The following is a 26,488-nucleotide window of genomic DNA, read 5'->3' on the forward strand; positions in this document are numbered from 1 at the left end:
CCCCCTTTCATCCTGTTTTTGGTGCTTTTCTCTTAACTTTAACTTGCTCTAATTATCCCTAAGGAGACGTGGCTGGCAGAGTGAGGACGTAGGAGGTGTGTGTGTGTGTGTGTGTGTGTGTGTGTGTGTGTGTGTGTGTGTGTGGGGTGGGGGGTTGTTTGGTCGTGGCCAACACAGAAGCCCATTCAGGGATTTTTCTTAACGGTTTCGTCCAACTGAGTCACAACGGTCCGCTAAAAAAGTCAAATTACTCCCTGTGTCATTTCACCAGGTCCTGCCTCACACTGGTTTAACCATCTCTGCTTGTGGTGCACACACACACACACACACACTATCACCTATATCTATATATATACATTTTATAGCTAATTTTGTATTAAAATACTTCTTTTAGGAGTCGCTGCTTTCTCTACTCCTCAGAACAACATGAAAAGCACAGTTAAGCCCTATTCGCACAGGATTAATCTTACCCAGGGACCACACGCAATTTGTAATATTTGCGAAGAATGTCTGTGACGTTAATCCCGTGCGAATCAGCCATGTCAGTAATTTGTAAAGTAAAAATTCCCCCCGCAAATTATTTACTATATTTTGCTGAACTCTGAGGTCATGTGATAATCCTAATCCAATCCGAATAGGCCTCTCTGTGATTTGGACAGAAATGGGCGGGATCTGATGCGTGATTACGCATGGTTTTGTTTCTATAAAAATGAATACGCTGCTTTTATATCCAAGAAAAAGTAACTTTTTTATTAGAAATTAAAACACAGATCAGATTTTTTTCTTACATTCCCAAATGCAGTTATGGGCCAATGGAAATAGTAAAAAAGCATTTTTTTGGATTTAAAGAGACTGTCACCCAAGAACCAATGCATATATGTGACTAATCATTAGTGATGTGAACAGTCTATGTTCATAGCTCAAAACTGATCAAATTACAGGAAGCTGAGACTTATGCTAAGTAGTTTACTGAGGACCCAAACCTGTTCCAGACCCAAACCTAGACTAACTTTTTTCCAATTTTGAGGGTCTGGAATGTCCACCAGATAGGATGCATAGCAGATCTTTTTGTATATTCTGAGAGAGTAGGTGGAGCTGTATTACTATACCAAATTTCAGTTTCATATGTGATGTCGTTCCTGAGATATTAAAAGCTAAAAATAAAAGAAAAACAAGGACGCACAGACCAAAGTGTGTAGGATGTCCTGCAAATTTGTTGATTTCTTGATTCTGATGACTTGCCATGAGTGATTTTCTCAAACAATTACACACAATAAAACAGGGCCTTTTCAAAAGGCACATTTATATCTGAAAGTAATTCAGTATTTCAGTTTCAGAAAATCCCCAAGACAATGTTTTTGTTCATTTGTTGAAAATGATCCAAAAAATGCCTCAGAGCATTTATTTGTCTCCACATTCCATAAATATTTTAAGTGTTTCTTCTTCCTAATTCCTCACAATGCTTCCTTATTGCTTTTTCACATTTCTTATTTATACACATTCAAGTTTATTGTTAACATTAAAACCATATATTTTGTATAATGGAGATTAGTTTATGAGCAACAGATCACAGAAGAGGCCCAGCGTAGGACATTCTGAGGTGAAATGTGACCCAATGAAGAGCCTAACATTAGCTTACAATGCTACAGTGAGTGTGCAATTATGTAATGTATTGTAAACATAATGGACCATTACTGCACATGCAACACACTCTAAATGGGTCATTTGTCGGCCCTGGTTGCTGTCTTATTATTATAATTATTATCTTTATTATTATAGTCATTTCATGGATCGAGCTGTCTTCTATACACACATATTTTACACAGAACAAAGCACAGGGTCATCAAAGATTTAAAACACACGCACACACACACAAGATTTTCCCTCTTACGTCTGACCAAAGACGGCAAACACCAGATTATTTTATGTTTTATAACATAATCCTGTGGTCTGAGTTGTGTTAAAAGTAGGGTGTAATGGCTTTTGTTTTCGTCCCCAACCGACACGGTACGTCAAGGTCTGGTGCACACACACACACGTCACATGACAAATACAGCTGAGTTAATTGTAGTATCCCTACTCCAAACCAGGTGGTGGTAATGCGCCTTAAAACCATTTGCCATCCTCCATTAAACAACAAAACACATTAAGAAGAAGAAGAAGAAAAGATGGCATGGCGAGTTCAGATGACAGACAGGAGCGAGAAGACCCTTGAGTACTTCTAAGTGGTGCATAACATCTAAAGCAACGTATACCAAGTTATCTCTGGTAGTTCTACATGGCACTATGTTGAACAAACTGTTGATTGCACGACTGTTTGTTAAACATAAATGAAAAGAACCTAGAATTAAACATTTGGGCCTTTTTTTTCCTCCGTTGCACCGAACCGTGACCCCAAAATGGAGGTATATACAGTACCGTTAGGTGTGCTGTGTTGAGTTTATCGGAGCAAACACGGACAGTAGGACCAAAACAATTTTATGCTGGATTTTTTATCTTCATGCGTGGGGTCTGTAACAATCCGTGTATCATTCGTTACTGTTACGGATTTGTAACAGATAAAATATCTCTTCAGATTTAGAAAAATCTAATGAATGTATCTTGTTTTATTTCTCAGCCTGAACGCACCATCTGGTTTGGAATTGGATTCAGTGACTTGAACCAAGGTTCTTTAGACTCAGTCACCAATTAAAACAGTTGAATTTTAACATCACTGAAGACATTTTTTCTCAGGTTTTATTGCATTTAAAGAGTAACAAAGCCACAGTTTTCTTGATGTAAACAAAAGCGTTTGGTTATGAAGTAGTGTTGTTGACTCTTCCAACGTATTTTAACTGCCCTCTATGGGTTGAAACTTGGTTATTACAATCCAATTTTGCTATTGGCTGATCATTTGTGAAGTTTTGGATGCTGCTTTCATCACGAACCACCACTGGTTGATAAAGAGCGACTGGGCGTGTCTTAACGGCATTAACTTCATTGTTATAAATTTTCAACTGAGCAAAAACCTCAGGGTTGAGTTCCGCTTTAACGTAACGTTACATAGAGTCGTGTTCTCAGAATGAGTCAAATGTAACTCAACTCAATGTTAACTGCAAATGTATTATTGTGCCAACTACTGCCCCCTGCTGGCCAGGATGGGTATTTAAATACACGTTGCCGTGAAGATGGCCATCAATGCAAATTATGTCCTGTCTAAATATCTTTTGATTAACTAAAAGTGAACTATTTCTCACAGCATAGTGGTTGAAAAATACTGCTTTACGATGTACCCTGTCTTATATGATGGGATTAGAACCAGCAGCCCTACAATCCTGATCAGGATTTCACACGTGGAGCTGGTATGAAACGTGAAATGTGTTGATTCTGTTTTTTTTCTTCAAATAATTGCTAGGGTGAATTTGATCAAATATATTCCATTTGCAGTGATTTCAGTAGATTTTGTAATTAAATAGCTGAGGGTTGGTGATGCATATTTTAAAGACACACTCATACTTATTTAATCAGCAGCCTGAGGCTGTGCAGTGTGCCTTCAGTGTAGCGTTAATACAAGCGAGGCACAACCTTCGACTCATGTTGAGTAAGCTTCCAGGCGTGTTTTTTCCGTAATCCTGTCATTCAGCTCGGAGCTTGATGTTGGAGGTTACCATGAAGACAGCATATATAAAGTCCTTGAATTGTGTCCCACCATTATCTGCTTCTCCCATGGATTACTGAGGAAGTGGTCATTCCAGTGGGGAGCTTATAAAACCTCATTTACTCTTTTTACTTTGGCCTCAATTAGTGCAGCAGAATTAAAAAAATGATTTTCACATTTCTAAGTAATGAAAAAACACCATTCGTGGAGATCAAATGACAATAGACCAAGGTTGCTTCATCTTTGAGTTAAGTTTGCAAATGAGGTCCAACCTTTTCTCTGGACTTTATACCAAAAAGTTCACGTGGACTCTAATGCATGTCATGCTTATCTCCGTGGGCCTGTTTAGTGTACAGTAAGATTTAAGTAAACCAAAAGTAAAGATGACTCTTTTTACTCAACGTTCAGGTGAAAAGCGACATGTTAATACAACTGGAGCTGATTTAGACACAACTTTACATGAGCTGTCTGACTTTGGATAACATGTGACCTCTCAGGCATTCAAAACTCTTCGTGTTTCTTGTCTGGAGACCTTCACTGTGGACACGTCTGTAAATAAAGACATGTAAACAGTCTCTGTTGTAACACACTGTAGAGACATGGACACGACCAAACTAAATGTTATTATTGAAACATCAGAAACATCTCGACTTGCATCTAAAGCAGGCCTGGATATACTTTGTGGGGGATAAACCTCCATTTTCTAAGAAATTTAAATATTGAACAACATCTTAATCTAATGATTGTGTCGTCACGCAGTTCTACAGAAAGCCTGATACTGTGCTGCCCTTTACAATCAGGAATAATGGAGACGAGCATCTAGAGCAAATAAGATTTAGATTTATCCTGACAAGAACTGACGGCATTATCAACATTGTGCACCCGTTTGTTTTGTACATGCATTAATTACCTTACAGTAAACAAGACCACTTTGTATTTAGGTATGAAGTTGTGTTATTGATTGATTTCTGTTCAGCTCTTGACATTTGAGTCAAAGTATTGGGTTTTGGCGTATTTTGTTGTAGAAATGTAAGAGTGACTGCCCTCTATGGGTTGAAACCTGGTTATTACAATCAAATTTTACAATTGGCTGAGAATGGTGGTTCGTTATGTTTTGGTGGCTTCTTACGACATGAACCACCACTGTTAGCTCCGCCCTCTTCTATAAAAACAAGCACCCATGGACTCTGCAAACGTTGTGCGAGTAGTTTGGATTGAGAGCATTGTGAAAAGAGAGGTATAGTGAGTATGAAGAGGGTAGTTAGTAAGAGTGTAAGAAAAAAAAAATGATTTAGCAATATATTGCGATACTTCATTGCACAATTATCGTATCAATTCAAAGAAATTAATGATTTTTTAACAAAAAAAAAAAACCCATTTAATTGCGATAACATATACATAGCACGCTAATGCCGGGTCACTAGGTGTCAATGAACCACATCAGACCTTGTTAAACTACCTCACTCCTCAATGCATTTTAGCTGGAAGTTAATTTTCATAAAACATACTGGCCACTTTGATAGATGTATATGGTTAATTAAAAAAAAACAAAAAAAAAAAACTTAGAATCTGAATCTGTTGTAGAAGCAAAAGTTAAACTTTTTTGACAAATGCAAATTGACAGTTTGATAAACATGCCACTTCTTTTTGATATTGGTAAATGAAATACAGTTGGTGACCATTTACTTGTTCTCACAAGTTTAAAACAAATTAAATCAATTGTATTTCTTTCCATTTTGTATATATCATACCGTGACATGCAAATTGTGAATCACATCCTATCATCTGATTCATGGCAATGCACACCCCTAATAGTTAGCATAGCATAGATCACATGGGCCAAATTTGACCCACTGGAGCATCCAATTTGGCCTGCAGGAGAAAGTAAAAATTAGAGAGAAGACATGAATCATTGTGTAAATAAAACTCAACAATATTTTCAGGGACGACTCACAGTTTTCCTGGTGCTTATATTGCATGATTGCAGTCATTTTTAATGTTAAACTCAAATCATAACGTAGTATTTCCCTTAATTAAAAAAAAAAAATTGGTCAGAAAATCAAACCGCTCTTTATTTGGTTCCTAAACTAAAATGAGTTTGACACTCCTGGTATAGATTTTTGTCCATAATCAAAGCATTTTTTTGATTCTCCAGCCTAGACGCACGTCAACCAAACCCTTGGGGTTTAGTTACTCTTTAACCAACAGGATTGGACCCTCCGTGGGCTCCCATTGTTCCCATTTGGCTGAAACAGAAAGCTTTGTTGTCCTTTCTCAGGATAACGTGGGTGTGGCTGACTGAGCATGTGTGCATGGAACAGTGGGTGTGTGATGATAACAATAACGTGGACAGTGTGTGTTTGCAGACTGTGGAGCTGATATATGAGCCCTTTGTCTGTGTGTATGTGACATGTTGATTGTTGGTAAATCCCACCTGCAGCTGTGGTCCTTGGGGTTCCCCTGCAGCGAGGCGGCGGCCCTGGCCAGCCCCATCCGTGAGAAGGAGTGGTAGTACGTGAGCTGTGTATCCGACAGGCTGCCAACGCTGTCCTGTTCGTCGTACAGGTTCTCCCAGTATGAGTTCAGTGCTGGTGTTCCCGGGGGGAATGGTCCAAAGAGGTAGGAGTCCAGCTGGTTCACAATCTCCTGGTTCACGCTGGCTTCAAACTTCCTGGCAAAGAAGGTGGGCCGCACGGTTTGCTGCAGAGAGATAGGGGACGGGATGGAGGGAGGGAGGAGATAAAGAGAAGAAGATTAAGAAATGGTTGTGAAAGCAACAAATGTGAAACGTGTGGAGGTGACATATAGGCAGAGGACATAAAGGAGCAGGTAGGAGGCAGAAGTGGAAGAACGTAGCAGATAAAAAGAGGAAACTCTTCACCACAGGTTTAGCGATAGCATTATTTCATGCATTAAATAAAAGTCACTCATTCCCGAATCTTTTTATTTCTATCGTTCTGCATGAATGCTACAAATGATAGCATTGGCTTTGAATGGGTTGGTCAGGACTGCACAGGGAATGAAAGATGATAAATGTATAAAAGGATTAAGTCACACACAGCTTTGTATAATGTATAGGATTGTTGCACAGTGTCACTGCATGTATTGTTTTTTTCTTACAAAATCCTCTTTGTTTTGCCTATAAATAGGACTGGGCGATATGGACCAAAACTCATAACTCAATATTTATTGTCAAAATGACGATATGTGATATAAACCTTGATAACTTTAAACAAAGTCTCACCAGAAAGATGATTTTGGGTTAAATTTGCTGATGCAAAATGCCACACAGGCACATTTATTAACAAAAAGTTGCACAATATGTGTCACTTATGGCTTTTTATCCAATAAGGCAGTGTTTCCCAACCAGGGGTGCGTGTACCCCGAGGGGTACGTGAGCACATTGCAGGGGGTAAGTGGAAAAATGAAGAATTTATTTCCAAGATAATAAAAAATATTCTCAGTCATTTCACAAGTCTGTCAAAAACTTGTGCGCAATGACTTGTTTTTAAAGTTTAAATGCATGTTTAAAGGGAACATATTCAAAGAAGCTCCTTTTGTGGTAAATGTCATTGAAGTTATATATAACACAGGCAGGTTAATTAGTTGTATTTATTTATTCTTATTTTTTTCTTTAATAACAATATAATCATAATATATTCATATTCATAATACAAACGTTTACTATAATATTATTTCTTATATTTATCTTTTTTATTGCCTTGAAGGCAACACAATTTATGTTTCATTTTAGTTAAATAAGAAGATAATACCTGAATATTAATTGTTCAGTTTAAGAAGATGAAATAACATGACTTGCGTTGAATATTCAGTTGTGTTATGTTCTACCTTTGTAGAATTATGAACACATATGAGTGAGGGGGTACTCATGGTATGACAAAAAGAATCAAGGGGTACACAAGGTTGGGAACCACTGCTATAAGAGACAGCACGTGTGAGTGAGTTCTGTAGTGTGTCTTGTTTAGGGGAAGGTCTGGGTTAGGACGCACTCAGTAATCCATCGAACTGTGCTTTTCCTGCTGTTCTGAGAAGTAGTGAAATAAACGACTCCTAAAAAGAAGTATTTTGATGCAAAATAAGCTTTAAAAAATATGTTTATCGATATAGACTTTATTATAATTTTCTGTATCGCCAAAATAGAAAACACAATATATCTTGAATATAGATATACCACTTTACTTCCTGCCCTCCATCTGAATTTCGCATTCCCGCGATGCGGCAATGTGACGTCACGTGAAAGCAACCTATTGCAACAAACAACCTTTAACAATGAACAAACCCTATTTTACAAGATGAAACCAGCAAAAACCATGACATGGCGTTTTCCTTTGTTTGCCTAATTTCTAAGACAAAAAAAAAAATGCTTGTTGACACATTGAAAAGGACTGTTGCATAATCACTTCTCCCACCACATCCCTCAACATGCAAAAAAGGAAGGTCTTTAAGAGGTTAATCACATTGTGAGGCAATTGCTATTGATGAAAGGCTTTTTGGTGCTTCACTTGAGCTGTAAGTCACTCAGGGCATCAGTGCCTGGCAGCTTCATTATAGGTTGTACAGTCAATATTAGCAGTCAAGGGTAATTGACTTAGAGAGGTGAGATGAAGGGACAAACCTACACGGACGATGCCTTAACTAAGAGCGGGGGTCACTTTCACAAAGGTTCACCAAACACTTGGGTACTAGTGGGCCATAGCAAATCATCCAGTGTGCCATTTAAAACTATATCCACTATTACTCTGTTAGTTCCTCTTCTTGCCTGGAGGCAGACCTTATGACCAATTATTCAAGTCAAGTTTCTTCTTTAGAGTTTTGAACACTGGCCACTGTTACATGATGTATTTTAACTCAGAATTAATTATTCTGAATTAAATTATTTGGAATAAAAGTGTTCTGCTGCATGTTTACGTGAAAATAGTAATTCCAAATTGAGGTTTACATGAAAAACAATATTTTTTCAGCTTTAATCAATTCTGCTTAAGGTCTGGGGGTTTGGGAAGGGTTCTGATTGGACAGGGGGCAAATGTGACATATTCATGTCTATTTTTAAAAAACACACGAGAAGAACTGTTTTGACTTTTATTTTAATTGTAGTTTACAAGCAGGAGCTCAAGAATAACGTACGGTTTCACTTTCGTCCGCTGAGCAGCTGAATAGAGAGCCTGTTGCGTTTTTTGATGTTCGTGTGTGTGTAATACGTCTGTGCATATCGCCAATATTCATGTCTTGAGGCTCTTATTAAATAAATAGTCTCAGTCCAGACGGCCATCTTGGATTACGTCGTCACGTCAGCAGGTCGTTATCGTGAAAGGACGAGCATGCGCAATTAATTAATTAATTAATGCGAAATTAAAATCGAAATAAACCAGCAACCTACTTCGGATTTAAGTTTAATTTGGAATTACCATTTTCATTCGGAATTAAGTGTTTACAAGGTCAATTTAAAGGGGATTTAACTTTTATTCTGAATTAAAGGTGAATTCAAGTTGTCATGAAAACGTGGCCACTATGTGAAGGAACTGGAAAAAACCCACAAACACGGAGAGCAGGGGTTCTCATCTGGTCTCACCATGGGAGTTTTATTTTTTTAAAATTCAACCACAAAATAATTTTTTCTCAATTAGCTGTTGAAAACACACGTATATAATCTTTTTTTAAAAACATAAATCTCTATATTTTCCTGTGTAACATGCATTTCACAGCATGCCTGTCAAAAGAAAAGTTTTTTTCAAAATAAAAGTCCAACATGAGAGATATTAAGTGTTAATTTATTATTGACCAGCTGTCCTTGACACACCCAGTACAGGTCTGCGACCCACTTTTGGGTCTTGACCCACCACTTGAGAATCACTGACGTAGAGATCATGCAAACTCCTCACAGAACAGAACAGACCTCGGTATCCTCCCTGGTACTAGACTAGGCTCTTCTTGCCTTGAGGCAGACCTGCTAACCAGTACATTAAGTCAGGTTTCATCTTTAGAGTATAGAACAATGAAAAAACAGTCCACATTTCCAGGTTCAACTTGCTTCCATTTGTTGATTAATAACAGTTCAGTTTTCCTCAAAAATAGGCATCATACCCCAGAGCTTCCCTCAGAGGAAAAAAGGGGCTTTGTAGAAAAGTTTTTATAGGTTACAAAGTTTTCATAAGCTGTGTTTTAAACGCTGTAACTACTTTCGGAGCCATGGTTATTTTTGGGAGATTTAGTTGCAGACTAAAAAAAAAATCTTTAATGCAGAAAAACAACAGCTTTTAAGGTTGTGTTTCCAATGCAAATGGTTTTAATGTTGGCAATTATGTGAAAACATTCATATGTAAATGGCTGCAACGTCTCTTTTCTTTTCATATCCATTAGCCTGATTTCTCGCTGTTGCGGCGTCTGCCAAAGAGACTGTTTCCTTTGACACGGTCTGTTGTGTGGTTGACGTTGCATCATGATCTCTCACTCCTCCACGGTTTGGCTTACACACAAAGACGTCTTTTTAGTCTCCGAGACCCAACTATTTATCAATACTCACTCAGAAGCTAACGCACGGGTGTTACCTGTTGAAAAAACAGACTTAATGAAGCTCTGGCATATTTGTGAGCTTTTTCTCACGGTTTAGAAACATTGGTTTAGTGTTGGATGTTGAGAATTACTGATTCACTGGAGAAATATATCCACTTGTATGAGCTTGTATAAGTGTATATTTTAGCCAGTGTTACCTCAACTAAATATGTCTAGTTCTTAATACTTGGATTGATCAGAAATAAGGAGGAAAGCTTATCTTTGTGAGAAGTAAGAGAGCAGAAAAGTTAAACACATGCACTCCTTTGGTGAACCTACAAACCTCCTTTGGGAGACAGAGGCCTGGATTTGAACTTTGTGGCTTATCTTGGAGCCAAGACGCAGCTTTACCAATCACAACTCCCTAAAGATTCATTCTAGCTTATCAGGAAGAGGTTTGTCAATGAGCTTTCTTCTTCACTTGTGCAACGGCTGATTAGCTTCACCGTTGGCTGTGGGCTGTTGTGGTGAGATGAGAGCTAAGCCAATAGGTGAAACCGCCTGTTTACCACCAGGCGATCTACGTTCTGGTCCCTACCTAGGGTCATGAGCTTTGGGTAACAACCAAAAGAAGAAGATCACAAGTACAAGTGACTGAATCAAGTTTTCTCCTTAGGGATTCAGAGTAGAGCCGTTGCTCCTCAATGGCAAAATTAGTTGTTTAAGGCTGGCATACACTGTGCGATTTTTTCAATCCTTTTACTCAGCTCCAGCTCAAACTGTGCGACTCAGACGCAGAGCCTGAATGTGCGCAGCTCACGATTCATGTTCTCACACTGTACGGACCGACACTCTGACACAATCTGACTGCTCACACTGTACGTTCATACACGACACGTCGGGGTCTTGTTTCCGGAAATGCAACGTACAAATTAGAAGAAGAAGAAGAACACTGAAGTGTCACCATTAAAACAGATGAAGGGTTAGAAAGGAAGTGGAGATAAATCTCGTAAATCTCAGCAAAAAGAGCTTTAAAAAAGAAAAGACGGCGATGTGATGGACCAGAAGATGGCTGGACAGACGTGGGCAGTACAGTCCGTCAATTTTACAGCGGTCCTACGGTGTTCGCCCATGCGCAGTGTGAGCGTTTACGGTAAGCCGGTCCGTGGCACTGCTTCAACTGTGCGATACCCTCACGAGAAGCTCACGAGGAGCGACTGGATTTCAAACATGTTTGAAATCCTTACGACCTACGATTGCTGATCAGGAGCTGGTCGTGAGGTGGTAATCGCTTCTCGTGACCCCATGTATACTAGACAATGCACGACACAATCTAGCAGAGACTCACACGATCCCACAAAATAGTCGCACAAGTCGAAAATCGGCTCAAAATGAGCCAAAAATCGCACAGTGTATGCCTGCCTTTAGGTGCTTCAGGCCTACTAGAGATCTGCTCGGCATGTCCAGCTAGAAGGTGAACCCTGGACCAACCTAGGACACCCTCCAGGGAGATCTCTCAGCTGTGCCAATTATTTGTCCTTTCAGTGTTCAAAATCATTTTATCAATAAAGACAATGGCTCTGCTTTAAGGCAGGGAAGTCAAACTCATTTTAGTTCAGGGACGAAATATAAAGTAGTTTGATCTTAAGTGGGCTGTAGATTTTAGGCGGAAAAAACAGCAATTTCAACAATAATTTCCCCAAGTTGCACTTCGACGTATTAATGATACAAAATGTAAGGCACCAAAAATATCCAAGCAATAAGTGACAGATGCCAGTCCCTGCAGGATATTAATTCATTTTGTGATTCATTTTTATTTATTTTTGGAAAAATATGAGAAATAATTTCAGGAAAATTGAGTCCTTCAAAGAATTTGAGATTTAAAATGACTGCAGTCATGTGAAAATTGTGATCCTCCAAATATTGTGGAGTTTCATTGAATTTGTGTATTTAGAAGAGCTGAGATATCTACAAGTGAATTATTTGGTAATTCAAACAATAATTCATGTTTTTTCGATCTTTTTTTACTTTCTCCTGCAGGCCGAATTGGATGGTCTAAAGTGCTGCATTTGGCCCCCAGGCCTTTAGTTTGGCACATGTGCTTTAAGGCAAAGTGAATACAAGCTTAACAACAAAACAGCACGTGGATTATCTACTGTGGCGATGTGTTGATATGTTCTTCTTACAACATCTGATTCTATCTACTTGTATCATTAATGCAATCACCAACCAACTTTGTATCCTTCTTTCTTTGATATCCCTTAATCATCTCCATCAAAAGTAGCAACTCTTTAACATACGTAGGTACACTCAGTAGTGAAGCTACCTAGATGGTTTGTTGGAAACAGAAGGCGCACATAATCAGAAGACAAAAACACAGTGTATTAGGATTCTGGTGACTTAAATTAAGCAAATCGATTTGGTGCAAAAGTTTGAGAGAAGTGTAAAACAAGAAGGGCCATCTTTGGGTTAAGACACAATTTCTATAATTTCTATAATCACATCCTTTCTTCACTCCCTAGACGACAGACGACTCAACAACAACCAGCGAGAGTTAAGGTTCAAACATATTTGGCAGACTCCGTGCACAACAGACTCTGCACAGACTGTCTGCACTCCTCAGAGCTTACATACTCGGGCGCACCACCGCGTAGTAGTTCCCATTAAAATCTTACATTTCCCACAGTTCTTAGCTCTTCCCTGTAGTCCTTGTTCCCAAGGTGTCTGTACTTTCGTAGCTCGTGTGCCAGTCTCTCTTCTAAGTTTGTGTTTATCTCTCCTGCTCTGCTTCACCAGGAGGTGAAATGCAGGTCGGTGTTACATTTAATGTGGGTCGATACAATGCCAAGCAGTGTTTTGTGTGAGACCAGGTACGCGGACAACTCTGCGCGGTAGGAAAATCTGAGTTTTGCAGTTAATTGGCCTGGTGGACTATGCGTGGATGTATGCTTGAGTATGTATGAGACTTTAACTGATACCAGGGAACTTCAGTGTGCAAATGAGCCACACAGTAGATTATTCAAAGCGACAACTCCCCAGTAGAGATTTCAGACTCCCAACTTGTCAGTTTCATGTAGGAAGAAGAAGTGAAGAAGCATCTTGGATGAGAAGTGAGATGTCTTCAAGCAAAACTTCAAGAGCAGATACCTCAAGTAAGAATGAACTGGATGACTAAAAGAACCTTTACAGACTCAGGGGCGGAGTCACTAAGATCTGAAATAAAAGGTGGTAAATCAGTTGCGTCCCTAAATCCTTTAGTGATGGATTTCATTAAGATTGCAGCAATGATTAGTGCACGTGCAGAACTGGTGTGGACCGCCCTTATTCAAATGAGCATTTTGTACATGTTGTGTTGAACATGGAGGGTGAACATGAGTGGGCGGAGGCTAAATCAAAAATGTGAAGCAGCAGAATTGGAGATGTTAGTAGAGGAAAAGATAGATAGATAGATAGATAGATAGATAGATAGATAGATAGATAGATAGATAGATAGATAGATAGATAGATAGATAGATAGATAGATAGATAGATAGAAATTATATATTCATCCCACAGTGGAGAAAGGTGCGTGAATGTGGCTGTGAGTGACAGATGGGTGCATGTGCGCGGCTGACCTCGTGCGTGTGTGTGAGACAGTGACCCGCGGAGGAGAGATGGACGCACTAAAACTATCACCGCAAACAGTTCCTGATTTCATGAATCGCATTGCTCCCCCTGCATGAATTTATTTGCATTTCCTCCTCCCATATTTTTGCTCCCCCTGGGAGATCTGCCTACTATGCATATATATATTAGGGGGAAATGCGCTAAATGGATTGAGGGCGCATTGGGAAACGCAGCTGCGGCGCACTCCTGATACCCTGGGCTTTGTACTCCTTATTAGTGCGGGGAGTGACATTTGTTCACGTTTTAATACCACTAAACCTTTAGTGAATCCATATGTATTAGGATAAAATGTAAGCATTTAACAACCGATTTCACCTTAAATTAAGCATTTCCATCTGTAACATAATAATATTAACATTAAAGGCTCTTTAATAACTCCTCCCTGTCCTAGTGAACCTTTCCTGTTGAGCACACTTCATAATTTGCATTAATCTCACATTTTTCAGCCTAAATTCAACATGATTTGCCTGCTCCACCTCCTGTGAGAAGGTTCAAAGAGATTGATGAGTGGGAAATGAAGTCTGATTAATGCTGAGACCTCTTTGGCTCCAGCAGAGACTGCTTAGTTCCCAGGGTTGGACTTCACTGATACCACAGTGCCAACCAGACTGTGCCGTGGTGCCAAGGAGCCTTGGTAATGTGTTGGCGCTGAGCGAGCAGAGACTAGGGCGAGACAGACGGCAGACACGTTTGGCAGAGAAACGACTGAGGTCAGTGCGGCAAAAGGTAATTGAAGGAGGAAAAAAAGCAAGTGACTCATCATCCTTGAAGGATACGACTTGAAGTGATATCGGTTTGTAATGTGGCTTCAGCTTTTTAGCAGCACATTTAAAGTCAAACTGCAAAATTGACTTTCTCTGTAGTGGCCAAGTAAGTCACCGCTGTTTATTCACTTTAACTTTGAAAAGCAGCAAACCCAACGCTTCCTCTCATGTTCAAGGCACATTGATGATAATTACATTAAGTGAGCTTTTTTTAATCTCTGGGGTGACATTAATTGAGGCATAATTTTGCATGTAATGATTGTGAAAGCTTTGAGAAGAAATCAGATGCAAATGTCAACAGGACGGCTTACATCTGAACTAAGTAACTTTTTCACCTTAATAAATCCTTCTCGTAGTCCCTCTGAGGGTAATACAAATGTTTACGGGGTGATTGGGGGGTCTTTCATCTACCCCTGCTGTCTCTGGCCATAAAACAGCACTTGCAACTTTCCCTGCCTCTGACTCGATGGCAAGACGTACTGCTTTACGGCAGCCCAATACAAACTAATGCTAGATTATGACCAGCCCCGTGGCTGCACACGGTTGTCTACAAATTCACTTTTTTCACACTTATATCATTGTGGAGGCAGCAAAAAAAGGCAGAGAAGATCTTTGTCTGAGGAACGGAGCAACTCCATGTAGTGACAGCTCAGCAGAAACACACAGCAATCGCGTACTGTCGTCGCAGCAACAGGCACGCACAGACACTCGCAACCCAGCGTTCCATCAGGCAGCACACACACAAATATCCATCTATCTATCCATCCATTCATTTTCAGAGCCGCATTGTCAGCACACAAACAAACATCGCACACATTTCCACACTCTCTTCCGTATTACTCCCACATCTTTCATTTTTTTGACTCTCTTCCTCATACTCTTCACATGGTCACATGGGACTATATGTGTGAAAGCACCCATAGTGTCACTGCTGTATTTTTTTTTTTCAGTGTCATCTTGAATTGGTTTAAGAGCAAAGGTCCTAAATTGTGTATCATCTGATGATACTGTATGAGAAACAGCATTTAGCTTTTTAAACAATACTTAATACTTCAAAACCAAAAGATACTTTTATTTCAGCTTATTTTAATGTTGTACTTGGGTAAAAATCCATTAATCGAACAGTTCATTTTATTTTTTTTAACTATATACACAGACACAGCTGCATATTTACAGTAGGAAAACAGAGACCAATATACCGCACGGCCATTAGGCTAATAATAATAATAATAATGAAAATGCAGTAAAATATTTTTGAAACTGTTTTAATAGAATAAATTACATTTGTATAGTTAAAGTAGGCAATTTTCAAAAGTTAGCATGATTTTGAATGTAGCCTCCCTGATGGCTCCGCCTTTACTCCCCTCGCCCCTCCCCTCTGTGCTCCGTCTCACTCAGGTGCACGCGCAGCGCTGCTGGACCATTATATGTGTTAAAAAATGTGACCAAAAACTCTGTTTTAACTGTCAGCGGTGACGCGCTTTCAGTGTGAGCTTGTGCATGCGAGAGGTTGAGAACGAGCGGGAAACGGGATTGGTTAAAAAAAAAGCGTTTGTTTTTTTCCATTGGTTGAAGTTATTACAGATTTACAGCTGCTACAGTTGATGGATTTTCTTCGTTCCTTTTTCAGAGAACATAAGACCTTAATTCCTGTCAGGACATAAAGAAAAATTCAACCAAAAACTTAAAAAGTGTATCTGGAGAAAATCGCCTACCCTAGCTTTAAATTAAATGGCCTACTTTTAATAATTTTTTAGAAGGTTTAACATTTAACTATTTTACTTAAACAAAAGGGGCAAAAACACATATAAAATAAAATAAAATAATTCATTAGAGACCAATAGACTGCACGGGCATTTGGCTAATAATAATATTGACAAGGCTTTTTAAATAGAATACATTATAAAATAGAATAACTTATAAATACAGTAATTACTATTTTTTCTCATGGATTGATTTTAGTTGGGATTAAATATGTTCAGAAGAAGGATTAGATTCATTAACACTGAAGTAAACTAAACCCTAACATCACTTGTTTCTGCTGAAAACAAAAGTATTTGGATATTAGGTAGATGTAGACCAAAAGATGAAAAACAATTAACTGAGTGGTACAGGTGGTGCTGTGTGTGAGGTTCTACTAACCTGTAAGCGGTGAAAATCCGCAGGTTTGAAGTCATTGGGAGAGCAGCCGCACCAGTCCACTATGTGCTTGTACTGGCATTTACAGCCCAGCTTACGATTCCAGTTGGTGATGCGCAGGTTGTTATCCACCATGCTCTCACAATGGACGCTGTTCTCCAGCACAGTGTGAAAGAACGACTGAGAAGTGAGCAATGGAAAGGAAAACAGGGAAGAAGAAGAAAAGAGCGAGAGGAGAAGGCAACATTAGAAAATAAACGTAACCTTTTTTTATTTTCCAACACTATCCAATTCAATTCAACTGAAGGGAGGGAAATAGAGTGGGAGCAGCGAGGAGGAAGTTCACTCCAGCTTATGATAAACATTCAATTTCCTTTGCAGAGATCATTCCCTTTTTATCCTTTTTGGAATAAATGTATATTGAAAAAGTCAGACTGTACGTGTGCCCTTCACTTTACCATTTTATGTCCACGCTCCACTTCCTTCCCGAGCAAATCAGAAACAACAATGAAACAACTCTGTGTGTATAGTTACTGGAAACGATGTAGTCTGAGCACAAAGCGGTTCTTTTCTGTGATTAAACGTCTAGGAAACATGTGTCTGCGTCTGAAAAGTCGCTATTACCCCCTTTACTATCCACTTTTCCTTAAGGAAAGGTGTTAAGAGATTTCCTAAAGGAGTTAGGAAAAGGATATCATGTTGTTTAGACAATCAGACACACTTCCACTAGGTCAGTGTTTCTCAAATGGGGGTACATGCTCCCCTAGGGGTACGCGATGGCACTACTTGAGAGAGAAAGAGAAAGTGGAAACCTAACAAATAAAGTGTCAGTCTTGGTCCCACCCCAGGCGTGAGATGACTGGAAAACTATAGAAATAAATCTATTCAGAAGCCAATAAATCAGTGTTTTTCAACCTTGGGGTCAGGACCCCATGTGGGGTTGCCTGAAATTTCTGAAAAATTAAAAAAAAATTTTTTTTAAATGTTTAATTATTATTATTACTTTTTAATTAAAACAACACACAACCTTATCGAACTGTATTTGTATACTTTCACTTTGTGAATCTAGCTAAACTAAAATGCAGCAAAATAAATAAATAAAAATGAAAACGTGAGCTCAAACATGATCAAAAACTAATTCTAAAACAAAATTAATTTTTTGGGGGGGTCGCCAGAAATTTTTGATATCAAAATGGGGTCATGATCCACTGCACTAAATACTGTTTCATTCACTCATTTGTAAAATTAAATTCTGTAAAATATGTGTTATCACTCATTCATTCCAACCACTGCACTAGGTGACGCAGTAATCCCATGATGGTGAAGGATAGTGACGTCTGCCGTGGTGAAAAAACCATAAACCCCTTTAAATGTTGTCGCCGCAAAGAACTGTGGGTCAGCATTATCTGGTCTCCTTTAGTAAAGGATGCATCAGTGTTTCCTAGGCTAAAGGAGGTCATAAAGGAAGTATTGAGCCTCATTTACTTAGCTGTTAGAGAAGTGGAACGCTTACTAGGATTAAGGAAAAGTGGATAGGAAAGGAGATAGGAGGGACAATTTGGACGCATCCCTAAATGTGTGTGTGTGTGTGTGTGTGTGTGTGTGTTTCACCTCAGCAGGCAGCAGAGTGTAGGCGTAGAAGCGTTTCATGTTAGTGACCAGATCGTCCTTAGAGTTGATCACGTATTCAACAAACATGCGGTTGAGGAGGAACCAGTCGGACCCTCCGTCCACAGAGATGCCTTCTGGGATTTTACGGTCGCCCAGGCGCCACATGTGTGTGTCGCACTCGTAGAACAGGCGATCCAGACCCTGCTTACGGATAAACCTGAAGAAAACGCACAAACACACACACACAAGAGTAATAATTACCCAGGGGAAAATCACTTTGTTACAGAGGCTCGAGAAATAATACAAATGAAAAGGAGAAACACTAAACAGAGAAAAGATAGAAAAGAAGAAAAAAACGAGACATAATGAAGTAAAATACTGTTAATTAAATAAAGATCAAATAAAAGTGCACACATTACAGTAAAAAATATCATAATATATATATATATATATATATATATAAGAATCAAGAAGCTGTCAGGTTAAAGTGAAGAACAAAAATCCTGTTTATTTTCTCTACAACATATCACTATGAATATAACTCTTACATCCTGGTTCTATCCACAGGTACTGCTCAACCATGCATTGAGTTCATTACACTTTGTGTGTCTGTGATTAATGTGCAATATTTTTGCCTATGATACTGAATTACTTTCCTTAAATGTATTCATGGTTGAATCTATACTTCGTCTTTACGAGGCTACAGTTTTACAACAACCCTAACTTGTTCATAGATGATAATGCCACTACAAATTTAGGAAAGTCAACTGTTTACTGTGTTTAAATGTCTTACAGCTTTATGTGCTCTATATATTAGAGTTTTAAATGAGTACAGCATATGTTTGGCCACATAATCAGCATTTTTTAGAATAATTTCACATCAGGGGTTTGTCATTTTGTGGAATTTTGTATGGATCATTTTGTCTGTTTTTGTAGCTGTTTTGTGTGTTTTTGGAGTCATTTATCTGTATTTTTTGTGTCTTTTTGTACATTTTTCAGTTGTTTTGGGGTATTTTTATGCCCTTTTGTGCTTTTATGGCAGTTTTTTTTTGTGCGTTTTTCCTGTGTTTTAATGTGTTTATTTTATGTGTGTTTTTGGAGTCATTTTGAGCATTTTTGTTGTTGTATTGTGTTAAGGCATTTTCTGTATTATTTTCATCATTTTGTGTTTTTTGGAGTCATTCATCTGTATTTCTAAAGTCATTCATCTGTATTTTTGGTGTCCTTTTTTGCTTTTATTGGAATTCTGTATGTTTTGTGGAGTCATTTTGTGCATTTTTGCAGTTGTTTAATATATTTTCACATCAATATGTGTGGTTTTTTTTTTGTCATTTTGTGCGTTTACTTTGGGATCCACACAATACTAGACATGGGGGTACATGTGGCCCCTGGGCCAGGTCTGCTTTAAATTGAAATAGCCAGTTTTTACTGCCTACTCTGTAAATGAGAAGACTTGAGTAGGTGATAGGGTAAAAGGTAAAGCAGACGGTGTTCCCCGAGGTTGACCTATCATGTATTGGTTGTCAGTTCTCACTTATGATGGGTGACAGCCTGCTCACACCATGGGTGGTGTTACTCCTGTAACATATCTAGTGTTAGAAAAACGGAGTCAAATTCAGGTCAGAGTGGTCAGACCTTTCTCTCTGTTCAGATAAATTAAGCAAAAGATGTTTTATGTGATTAAATCCCACAGATCTGTGTTAATTTGAACAGTTTTAGTATTAGTCATCGGTCGAGTTGGAAACTTCCTATAACGTACTACTCATACCAATTTTGCTAATTAGAGTGGCCAAAAACTGACAGAAAAAGTGGTAAAAAGAGTTCAAAGTATCATTATTGGCTTAAAAGTAGGAACAATTCGTTTAAACTGGCAAATAATGGGCATGGAAAATCGTGAATGTGGATAAATTGTCAAAAAAAACAAAAAAAAGATGATATATGGTGAAAAGAAGTTAAAAGTGACAATAATGGTTCAACATATGCGACATTAGGTGGAAAAAGTGGTGGAAAGGGTTTATAAATGCTGAAAATGTCTTGAAAGTGAAAAAAATGTGCAGAAAAGGCATTGGAATTTGATGCAGTAGTGTCAGAAATGGTAGTTCAAATACACTAAAATGAGCAAAAATACAGCAAGAAAAAGTGATGACAATAGGTTAAAATATGTCAAGTTGCTGAAAAAGGGCAAAAATAAGCAAAAATGGGCTTAAATTGTTCAAAAAATATTCATAGTTTATTTAAGGCATTTGGGGACCCCCTCACAGTATCACGCGACCCCAAGTTTGAGAACCACTGATCAAACAAAACTATTTTAAGTATCAGATTTTAAAACCAGGAAAGAAAACATCCCATCTCTCATCTAACAGCCCTGAATAAAAAACACTGAATGAACACAAACTGCTGAGTCATGCCTCTGTGGGTGGCTGTTTTTGATGTGCTTTGAGGTGTTTCCGCCTGTACCGCTGCGATGTAGCCATGACTCGTTTGCCACCAGAGGCCAAAGGAAGAGGCACGACTGGTTATCAGCGGGCGTTCTGCCTGCTCACACCACCAAAAAGATAACTGAATAAAGCCACAGATGGGAGCTAATTGTGTTACAAATCAGTGACTATGGCGTGCTGGCGGGGGGGCCACGGTGAGTGCACAAAGGTTAGATGTGTGTGAGAGCGAGCGCAGAGAGGAGGAACAAAGTACTAAGATGTGTTTCTCACCTGGCGTTGTCTCTGCCGTGGGACTTAATGAAGTTCATGTCTCTGTATTTGGAGAGGAAGGCCACCAGCTGGTTGTTAGTCCTGCAATTAAACAACGTTTTATTCAACTGGAAAACATCCTCCAGAAAATATATTTATTCAAAACAAAACAATAAACAACAAATATACCGGTAAAGACAAATAAATATTGTGATCAAAGCAAAATAACATGATATAATAAGTTATATCTAAGCCAAATTGTATTCAAGTCAATGTATTTATTGTCATTAAACATTTTGCACTGAAGTCAAAAATACAGAACGATGAGGTACTTTTGGTACTGAGCAATAGTGTAGGCCTCATAGATCAATAACTCAAAGATCATTTACTAGAAAAAAAGAGATGTAAAATGATGAAATCAGCACTTGAAAGTTTGAAGACATTTTTGCGCATTGCATTGTGGGATGTCGAGTCACAAAGACAGGTACATAAAAGTGCTTTTATTGTTAAAGTTTTGTGTATGGAGTCATTTTGTGTATTTTATTTATTCTTACATCAGTGTTTTATATGTTTTTTCTCTCATTTTTGTTTGTATTTGTACTTGTCTTGTGTGTTTTTGTTGTCCCATAAAAATAATAAATGTTACATTCATGTAGTCTTCATGTGTGGACAGTCTACAAAATACTCCTGATCAAGTCGTGATAATTTTAATATGTTAGCGGCACACTGACGACTGACTTTCAAGTCGGGGAAAGACTAAGGATTAAGAAACGGTCCAATCAAAATACAGGTACACCTCATAGTTGCCTGTTATAGTCTGTGGGCCAGTTTTGGTTTAGTCATTTCATAATTCTTGACAATGAGCACATTTTACTAATGGATTTTTGAGTAAACCAAACAGAGTTTTCTTACATGTCACTGGTTCTAAAACAAGGTGTTTTTTGTGGGAATGCCTGGACATTGCCAGCTAAAAACTGCTGGAAAATCCTCAAAATATATGATATTTTTTTTATTATCTTTTTCTTGTATGTAGGTGGCGCCGAATGCTTAGCTTTCATCTTGTTTTCAAGCCAAAACAAATAACTCAGTTTGAACTGTTTATGATAAAAATAAGCCAGGCGAGGATGGAAATATTTCTACTCAAGTTCATATTACAATAACTCAGTTGTACTGATGCCTACAGCACTCAAAGATCTTCTAGACACATTTCAGAATGTTTTCTTTCAAAACAGACCATCTCCATGTATGTGCACCAAAGGCTTCAAACACAGTTACGTATCATTCCAATTTGGGAATGTCTTGGACAGGTGTTTTTCTCAAATCTGGGTGGACCTTAAAAAAAGGCAGTGGCTATCCGTACGGGTGCCGTATTAATATACCGACATTCTACCCGTACGCATTTGGCCAGTTTAGGTCACGTGACTAAGACTAACCCTAACCATAACCGCAGAAATGGTAGCGATATTGAGTTATAACCTAACCTAAGACCAAAGCACCTGTTCTTCGGTAAACGTACCAATAGCACCGTTGGTTGTCCGTACAGCAACCGTACAAATAGACACTTTCTTAAAAAAAAATTGAGAGTACAGTACTCACTTTCTGAATCCATGTACTGTTTGTTCTTTGGTTATTCCGTTTTAAAACCAAATCAAAATAACAAATAAACAGTTTGGTTATTTCGTTTTCCTGACTTAAAACAAAAACAAAAAACCAGACAAGCAGCGTTTCTCTGTTTTAAAATTATATCTTGTCCTGTTTGTGTGATATTTGGATATTTAAGGCAGTGATTCTCAACTGGTGGGTCGGGATCCAAAAGTGGGTCACGAACCTGTACTGAGTGGGTCGCGAACAGCTGGTCAAAAATAAATAAATACTTAGTCTCTCATGTTGGACTTTTGGAATTTTATTTTGAAAGAAACTTTTCTTTTGACAGGCATGCTGTGAAATGCATTTTGCACGGGAACATGTATAGATTTATGTTTTAAATGAGAGAATGTGAGTTTTCAACAGCTATTTTTGAAAAACGTGGGTCGCGATTTAATGGCCGTGGAAAAATGTGGGTCTCAGGGTGAGACCAGTTGAGAACCCCTGATTTAACGGAAACTAGGACGAGTAACATCCATTTTTTTGTTTTAATTTATTTATTGTATTAATAATAGTTCACCAGTTCATCGGTGATGTGACTTATAAGTTGCACCTTTTTTGTCCGGGAGTAAAAGTCTGCCCCCGTCTGTGGGTCCCTTCTGTGTGGCAAGCTTAAAACATGAAGCTCTCGTCCTTTTCCACATAAAATATCCAAATATCACACAAACAAAACAAGATTTAATTAAATTTTTTTTAAATTTCATGTCAGTAAAACGAAATAACCACACTTTTTTTTTGTTATTTTGATTTGGTTTTAAAACGGAATAACCAAAGAACAAAGAGTATTTTTCTGACACACTGAACTAGTTTAGACATCAAAGAATTTATGACATCACAACGTGAAGGGAAATGTGAACGTGAGATTCAAAGTGAGCAAAGAGAAACTTTGACCTTTAGCAGATGAACGTGAAACCAGTCTTTCAGCGAGTCTGGACTCACACTTTTAGGTGAAATAACCAAAAAAAACCAACTAAATAAGCCTTCAGTGTGAGGGGAAACGTTTGTGTGTGAAACACTCAACAATTACAGACCTCCGCATGTAAGTCATTTTCAGCCATTAAATCGTATTTAGTCTGATACAAAACACGCTTCTGTTCGTGGATGTGATGAATGACTCCATGCTGCTCCTACATTGTGCAGCAGTCTTCTCACACACACAGGGCCAGACAGGCTAAAAGCTTTTCTCTGCAGGCATTGGCCTCAGTCGACAATGGTTCTAACATTTGGAGCCATTTCTTGAAGGATCAGCAGGGGGAGGGACAAACACATATTAATGTCATTTTCTCTTCAAGGAGCAATTTCACAGCCTGGGGGGCTTATTTTAGCAGCTTCTGAGGAATAAAGCCCAACGGATGATGTTCTGCACACACACATACAGCCATCACACACACATATCTGCTATAGTTTCAGTCTTATGCATGTATACACACCAGGGTTGGGATCAGTTAGTGAGGATACAGGAGACATCCTCACTATTGTTATCCATTTTTCTTCTGTTGTCGTTAACTTGTCTGATTTTCACAAAAAAGCTATCAAAAAATCAGAAAGTTCCCGAGATTTATTCTTGTACTTTTATAACTTTTAAACTTTTTCACTTATTCATTTTTTTTTCTTTTCCATTCATTTCTATTGGAAATTTCCTCCTTTTCAACCCATTTCAACCTTATTGCTAATATTCAGCTAATGCTAGGCTAATGCTATTGCTAGGTGAATGCTAATGCTAGCTAATGATGTTAATGTTAGCTAATGCTAATGCTGGCTAATGCAAATGTTTATGCTGGCTAATGCTAATGGTCATGCTAGCTAATGCTAATGGTCATGCTAGCTAATGCTAATGGTCATGCTAGCTAATGCTAAGCTAATGCAGTGCGACGCGGGCGAGCACCTGCATTTTCCTTAGGAAATGCAAATATTCTAGTCATAACTGTAATTGTAACTGGAAAAATCTGTTGCTGTTGTAATCATAATTTAATTGTAATTGAATTCATATAATTGACTTTGTAATTGTAATTGGCATAGAAATGACAAAAAAACTGTAATTTAAATTTTAATTAAACTCAAAACTGGGGAACAATGTTATAGTTCTATGGCTTACATATAGGTCTACGTGGTTAATAATTATTAAAATATGTTTAATATCAACTTTACCTGTCAGTTCTCTTGAGGATCATTTTACCATAAAAGATAAACAAATAAATATAAAAAAAATAAATAAACTAAATGAAATAAATGAAATAAATGAAAAAGGCTCAGACGGCCACACCAAAATATTAATACTAATATTTTAAAGTGTATTTTACAGCTAATTTAAGACATGGGTCAAACTGACCCGTTATCATAAGAGATGCTAACAGAAAGCTAACACAAGAAGAAGGTTACACATTTGGGGATTATTTATTTCAGGCATAGTAAGTGTTAATAATTGTAATTGCACATTAGTAATTGAAAACTTCATTGTGATTGACTTTCAGGGGGGAAAATAATAATTGTAATTGAAATAGTAAAAATGCCAATCAGCGTACATAATTGAGTTGTAATTGAACATGGATAATTGAAGATGTAATTGTAATTAAAAAATGTGATCGACCCCAACCCTGCATCACACACACACATCTGCTATAGTTTCAGTCTTATGCATGTACACACACACACACACATGCACACACACACAGACACACAGTGGTGAGTTTAAGTCTCACACCGACACATGATTTCAGTAATGGAACCAGTTAATTTACATTGTTACGCTTCAATATCATGCACATGCCACTATAACAATAACGTACCTGAGGTATTTATATTAATCCCTAGCCCATGAGCAAACTCCTGCCTGTGGTTTGACCTTCTCTAAAAACAACACTTTTGTTTCTCTAGAAAATCAAAACAGATGAAAAGTACATTGTTCTTGTGCCATTAATGTGGAGTGAAAATATGAGTAAATTACATTTAAAGTGTACGTAAAAACAAGCTTAAATTTGCTACAACCAAAATTGCTGACTTTGCACTTAATTGAGCTTGGTTTATTGTTGCTCATTTCGTTCACTCCAAGTTAGTTACGCTGTTGCAGTTTTCCAAATATGCTAAACCAAAGAATCTAACATAAAACTCTGCTGTTTTACAGTATACTGAGGTGTTTCTCAGATTTCAACCACATAATGTGTTTACTGTCTGGCTGTCAGTCCAAACCAAACCTTTTCAGAAATACTTTACTCTGAAACACTTTTTTTCTCTTTCTAAAGACCAATAATATGTTCGTTTGGGTCATTTGGGTTTTCTAAATTAAGTGAGACTTTTGATTTTCTTTGACCTGACCAGGCAAGGCAAATGTATGTATAGCATATTTCATACACAAGGCAACTCAATGTGCTTTACATGATCAAAAAGTGCAACAGAAAACATTCAACAGCTTAAAATCAACATTAAAGTCGGCAAAAACGTTGGGTGGACAAGATTCTCGGAATTTCCAAAATTACATTGGAAATAATTGGAATAACAGGGAATTTACTAAATTAAAGGTTGACTTAAATAACTACATTTCATATACATATACTGTACAAGTAATTGAGAATATCTCCTGAAACAAGCATGCACACATGCCCACTGGTTACTGCAGGGCTATTTTAATGTTTAAAGAAGTAGTCAGGCAGATTCATAATTATAAGTGTTGTGGCGGTTTTGGATGAATGGGGTGGGGTCAAGCTTTAGGGTTGCTGGTCAGAAGCGGTCACATGGTTTATTATGTCAACAGCTTTTGGGGAACAGACCAGTCCAAGATTCAGAGGTAAACAAGCCGTCCGTGTGTGTGCCTGAGTGAATCAGTTGCTGTTCAG

At 38.1% G+C, this 26,488-nt stretch overlaps 1 protein-coding gene across 1 annotated transcript in view; it reads right to left on the bottom strand.

Annotated features, from left to right (window-relative positions):
• Window positions 1-26,488, bottom strand: part of xylt1 (xylosyltransferase I) — a 139,097-nt gene that overhangs the window by 21,847 nt on the left and 90,762 nt on the right. The window contains exons 5-8 of the mRNA XM_028446971.1: window positions 21,036-21,116; window positions 18,328-18,544; window positions 16,720-16,896; window positions 6,072-6,337 (exon numbers count right to left, since the gene is read on the bottom strand). Of these exons, the coding sequence (XP_028302772.1) occupies window positions 6,072-6,337; window positions 16,720-16,896; window positions 18,328-18,544; window positions 21,036-21,116 (741 nt within the window). The remainder of the gene's footprint in view (window positions 1-6,071; window positions 6,338-16,719; window positions 16,897-18,327; window positions 18,545-21,035; window positions 21,117-26,488) is intronic.

Source organism: Gouania willdenowi, chromosome 1, assembly GCF_900634775.1.
Source record: "Gouania willdenowi chromosome 1, fGouWil2.1, whole genome shotgun sequence".
Taxonomy (NCBI): Eukaryota; Metazoa; Chordata; class Actinopteri; order Blenniiformes; family Gobiesocidae; genus Gouania; species Gouania willdenowi.